Source organism: Osmerus eperlanus, chromosome 5 (genome assembly GCF_963692335.1).
Source record: "Osmerus eperlanus chromosome 5, fOsmEpe2.1, whole genome shotgun sequence".
NCBI classification, from domain to species: domain Eukaryota; kingdom Metazoa; phylum Chordata; class Actinopteri; order Osmeriformes; family Osmeridae; genus Osmerus; species Osmerus eperlanus.
The window spans coordinates 4,583,481-4,589,573 of NC_085022.1; the positions used below are offsets into that span (position 1 = coordinate 4,583,481).

At 39.0% G+C, this 6,093-nt stretch overlaps 1 protein-coding gene across 1 annotated transcript; it reads right to left on the reverse strand.

Annotated features, from left to right (window-relative positions):
• Nucleotides 1–539: 539 nt before the first annotated feature.
• Nucleotides 540–2,565, reverse strand: LOC134020932 (cyclin-dependent kinase inhibitor 1C-like). The gene is made up of 3 exons (XM_062461286.1): nt 1,835–2,565; nt 1,592–1,703; nt 540–1,175 (listed from the first exon to the last, which is right to left on the reverse strand). Exons 1-2 carry the CDS (start codon nt 2,373–2,375, stop codon nt 1,594–1,596), a joined length of 651 nt encoding a protein of 216 aa, XP_062317270.1. The 5' UTR covers nt 2,376–2,565; the 3' UTR covers nt 540–1,175; nt 1,592–1,593.
• Nucleotides 2,566–6,093: the final 3,528 nt, after the last annotated feature.

The window sequence follows — 6,093 nt, forward strand, 5'->3', positions numbered from 1 at the left end:
CGGGGTTCCAAAGGCAGCTGCTGTCGTTCTTTAGAGGGGCAAAAGGGCCTTTAAATCCCAGACTATATCCCGCAGCTGCCATGCTGCATTTTAGAATGCGCTATCCCAGAGTTTTGAAGCTGATACGGTTTTAAACAATCAATGGCTCACATTCACTACCCAGCCGTTTACGAATTGGCATATTACGTTTAATTACGAGTTTCCTAAGAATAGTTAATAGCCAACCAGTCACAGCTATAAGGTAGTCCTAGCATGTTATTGCAACGTTAATTTCAATTACAGTAGACTAAATCATGTTTTATAGGCCTATTGTAGGCCCTCCCGAGCTGGCACAGTAAGAAAGCATCTTTCACAGTAAATCCATATAGCCTATAAGGTCTACTATGCTACGTAAAGATGCAGGGATGAGAGCACCCTTCTCTAGTAGCCGAATATGATCGAGGCAACAAATGTTAAATTCTACAACCTCATGCGATTTCTATGTTAGATTTAGGGATTGGAAAGGAAGTCAAACAAAATTATAGCAGGCCATGTCTGAATAGAATCTGAAAATACTTTATTTTCATCTTTTCCAAGACAGAAATTTAGGGAAATATAGAAAACGGCTCAGAAACACAAATAATTATATTCTTGGATGCAGGCTACAACAAAAAGCTAGGCATTAGCCAACTGATTGCAAAGCATCACAATAAAACAGGCAATAAAACAATATGCTAAATCAACAAGGCATATGCAAATAAGAAAACATAAATAAATTATAAGTTAAAATAGTCTTAAAAATATACATTAAACAACCCAAATATATATTTTAAAAAAGTATAAACATTTATATTGTCTTTATAAAGCTTTACACTTTTGACCAGTGTTGACAATTTAAAGTTAGGCTATCTAGGATTGCACAGTTGTTAAAACATTTAACACTGTTTAGTGGCTGTATGCAAAGCAACCATGCTACATTTTGTCTGAAAAGAAGTCCTTCAGATTCTCCCAATTCTTTCTTCGGAGTCCCCGACAGTTCAATCCTGAGAGCCCTGAGTGCTTCGCTAGGTCGGGTAGGAGGTTATCGACCCGGAGATGCACCATGCATAGTGGACGGTCCAGCAGTCGGTTTCTCCGTCCCTTACTCACCGTCTTCGACGGTTTCGGAAACGATCGTCACAAAATAGTGCAAACACCTGAGGACACAAGGGCGGACATGTGAGTTCGTGTTGCAATGAGGCAGCTTTCAGAAGGGAATAGACCTACAGTTGTAATCTCAGCAAGCGCGTCACTGTTCACCACATAATTTCCCGCCACAAGTGACGCACATTCCCCTCCCCCAACCACAAATTGCACTAGGCTACTACAAACGCTTGTAGTCTTGGGCTACTATCAACTTCCAGATCAGTGCATGTGAAGATGGTTGACAGCGTTTTTCGTGATCTCACCTATATTGCACTCTAAGCCTTATAACAACAATCAAATAACACAACAAACAAGCTCCCCATATCTAACGTAGGCTATAACACATCTCTATTAAATAAAGCTACCTGCGATGTTTAAATAATGACATTATTGTATTAATATCGCCCAGTAAGTGTTGCCTACATACCTTCAACGGATTCTTTTGCGAGGAGTTTGTTCAACTCCGATTGAAGACGAAGACCGTGGATAAGTACAATCATTCATTTTCGTTTCGGTACTTCTCCTTTTTACGAAAAATTCTGTGGAAGAGAAATGGAAGGTTACATTAGAAAACCCCAAACATTTAATGTCTGTGCCAAATACGCACGAATAAAAAATATTGAAATCCCCAAAAGCAATAGCCTAGTAGCCTACATAGGACTATATTTACCTGTAATAAGTGTGGTGTTTGTTTCAGATGAGGCCCTTTTGCCTCGACCGCGGGCGACTGGTTTTCGTATGGCTTTTCCAGCGTTCAGCTTGACCGCGCAGTTCTCTTGGTTGACTTCAGTCGTGCTAGGAGTGCTACTTTCAGGAATGGCCAAACGGTCCTCGCAAGGGGACATTACATCCTGAGAGGGGGACTCTTGGAGGACCACGTCTGGGCACGGCTTTACTTTGATAGGTGCCGCAACGATTCTGTTTTTCCCGACTTGTACTGACTCCTGGTAAAATTCTGGAGTCGTATCCACAGGACATTCCTCCCATTCATATGGTCCAGCCAGAGGCGCATCAGCCCCGAAATTAAAGTTCCATTTGCGTTGGTCTCTCTCAGAAATCTCACGTAGCTTGGATTTCATCTCCCGGTTCAGTTCTTCGTGATCTACCGGACCAAAAAGACTACGACAAACACTGGTGCGTGCATGGAGAGGAAAGGTTCTACGGGCTACGATTCTCTCCTGGACACTGCTTGATAACTGAATGTTAAACATAATGATTCACAAAAATCCAACAAGAATCGGAAAAATAGGAGTAGAAGTATTCTAGGAAGATACTGATTCCTTGATTTAGGATATCCAAAATAGCCTAATAGTTGCCGATGTGTGGTCGTGCTTCTCCCTCAGACAGACTATCCAGTTTAAATGTACCCAGATAGTGAACCACATCGTATATAAACTCCCTAGCTAATTGTCGGTCAGTGTGGGCAAATCTCCCCACACACCCATTGGTTTGTAAGAACGCCCAACCCTCTACTGAAAGCCCTCCTCCAACCTTGTCCATTGGCTCCAAATCCATGTTGGACGCGCGCCAACATGAGCGTAGCTTTTGATTTGTGCTTTGAGTTTTGCTATGGAATTGATTGAAATACCTTTCGAAAGTTACTGTTGCTGCCAAAATAAGATTGCTTACTCTGTAGTTTTCACACTCCGCGGTACACACTTCCATGGCTGTATTCATCTCACACAGCCACGTGCCATTAGAGAAATCGAGTAACCACATGCCCACAGTGAGATTTTTAAATAAACGAGCATACATTGTTGTTTTAACTGAAGTGATTTAACGTAAACATTTCACATTGCTGCCTTAGTGGCGATATGGACGAATTGAGAACACATGCCTACCATTTGCAACTACCAAAAAATAGATACCAAAAATCTATAGGCTGTTACATTATTTCTCATAAACTCCTGAGAATACTAGCCTACTGATGTAACTGTAAAAGTAGGCTGAATATTGTTAAGAGCCACCTTCAGGGTAGTTGGACCTATGGTTTTGGGAAACGCCTGTGTTGACTAAGTCAGTGGTAAGGTGCAATCGTGCCACTGCGTGGAATTCAATGTTATTTCTCAGGCGGCCAATGATCTGATCTGATTAAAATACATATTAGGATACAGCCTACCATAATATGTCAACACATAATCAATAATCAATGCTAAGGTAAATAAAAATGCATTAAAAAAATGTTGAGACACATTCATACTTGAATGTGTACCCTATACACATTCAACTCCTCTGCAGTTGGCCAGTAATAACAAGCTAATATTACTAACAGAGCGCATGTGATTGATATCACAATGTTGGTACACTTTGGATGGAAGCTAAGGCGTGGCGCTCTTTCATTTGCGGGGCTATGGCGCCCCCTAGTGGTAATCTACTGAAGATGAACTGATTTTGTATGTCGCAGTCACAGATTCAGAGTAGGCTACATATGCAAGAGAATGCAGTTTGGCGCGATGGTGATTAGAGAGTAGGCCTACTTAATTGATCACATTGGGATTAGAAATATGTATTTTCAGAGGTAACAGTAGGCGACATCAATGTTGATAGACGTTTAGGTCAATTGCTCTAAGGTTTACTGGAAAGATACTGTTGAATAAAGATTATGATGATAATATCTATTAAGAAAAACTTTATATAAAATATATTTAAATAGATATTTAGACAAGACCCTCGGTAAATCAATGGAGTGAAGCACTTTTAGAAATATCTAACCTAACATAGATAGGAGACTCATTAATCCTCATAAATTCTCATATATTCCAGTTATTTCACAAAATATATATCCAATGGCAGATTTTTACCTCTGAAAATCCCTTTTATCGAATAATTTGAAAGCCAAGTGTAAGTAGAATTGGAACAATATGGGACTTTCGAGTTGTGTCTGCACTGCAGCACTGGCTGAACTGGCTCCACATATTGTATATTGGGCTGTTGTGAGGCCCCAGGGTTGTATGAGGGAAACTGTCTTATTTAGTATTACTAGTGCAGTGCCTGTGTTGTTTCAAAAGAGACAATTTTGTTTGTTGACCAAGAGCACAACCTACTGGTCTGAAAATATTATTGGAGATAGGATAGAACATTCAAAATATTAATTTTTCTTGAATGTGAACTGCTCATCTAAACGTCACATGTGGCACTGCACATCCTTAGGTCCTGATCAAGACTCCTGCGACTGGCAACCTGCACCCAGTTCTGGAGATAATTTAGATACACACAGAAATACACACATTCCTGGAATAATTAGGTTTATAAAGGGCACACAAGGGACACATAGTCTAACCCTGAATGGATCTTTAAAAAAGAACAGATCCAAGCATAATTTTTTTTTTTTTTTTGGGGGGGGGGGAAGCATTTGGACAGTATTTATGGTTATTTTGTCTCTGTACTGCTAGAGTTTAGTTCACATGGTTATTGTTTATATCTTTAAAAATGACAATTTGGGTCAGACCGCCAGGTAACTGTTGAGAAAAGGGGAACCAGGAATTCCAATATAGGCCTATATTACCATAAGAAAATAATGAACAGAATTGTAATACAGCAGATTAACTTCAAACATGAGTTGAACACATATGCCAACCATTTAAGGAATTAGACTTTGTCATTGGAATGGTCAATACTAGGTCCCATGAAGTGATTAAGTCAGCGTCTTGCAACATTGTTTGACAAGAACCAATCTTGATTGCTCAAAAAAGCACCAAATGGCACACAGCACAATTTGCAAATGACACATGGGGAGTGACCTTTGAGTCTACAACTCACTATCACAAATTTAACATCTCACGAAGCGTAAAGGTGTTTTTGTTGGTCTGATTCGTTTTTGAACATTTGAGGTATTTTTCAATTTTTTCAAGAGATTGCTGAGAATATATTTTAGGCAAAGGTTATTTTGAAGCAATAATTTACGCTTTAGGCTAAGAGTTGGACAGTTGGTGAGACATTTTAACCTGGATTTCCCATCTGCTTGTATGTTAATTAACTAACCTATTTTGATGCATTAATAAAAAAAGAGTTAAGAGTTTATTGATTGATTAAAGCACTCTAATTAGGTTCCCACAAGTTGAGCAGACTATATATATAATTTGCAGATGTGTGTTAATATTTGGGGGATTTTTCAAATTCCTAAAAATAAAATAACTAATGGGACTTTTTTTCTAGGAACAGGGGCCTAGATTTGTTTTCAAATGTGGGTGGGACAGCTTTTTTAATAACGGAGTATAAGGCAGTTAAACATGAATGTGTTTGGTTAGGGGGGGGGGGTAGATCTGCCATTTTCAAAATGAAACCTACGCCCCTGGTTAGGAATCATGATAAAACAAACTGATGGGTTTTTGAACTACACAATTATGATACTCCTTTTCTCCCCTTGATCACTAGTTAGGCAATTTCTTGTTGGTGCACAGTGGTGCATTGCCACCACTGTGTTAGCTGCATCACAGGCACCAGCATAGACCTATGGCATCACAGGCATTGCACTGGTTGATCTAGTTTGAGGACATTTGCACATTGGTGCAGACGAAACTGCCTTCTAGAAATATCATACTGATGGAATGAAGGCTTGCACACATAGAGTACTGATCATTTCATGAATGCTCCTCTGTCTCTTATTGCACACAGAGCCTTACTGGACTCTTTTACTTCATATTTTATTGTACAGTAGGCTATTGTTAGTATTTTGTTGTACATTTTTAACATTTTATTTTTAAGGACTGCACACACTTTTTATTTTAAATATTCTTGTATGTTTACTGTATTCACCTTCCCACCAAAGTAAATTCCTTTACTTTATTCCTTAAATTTGTATTTGTGTCAATATTATTATTTCCAATGTTCTCCTATTTTCCAGGTGTTGTGCCAAAAAGTGAATTTCTATCAAAACGGATTCCCGTCCGTGGTAATAAACTCTATTTTAACGGGTAAAAAAGGACAAAT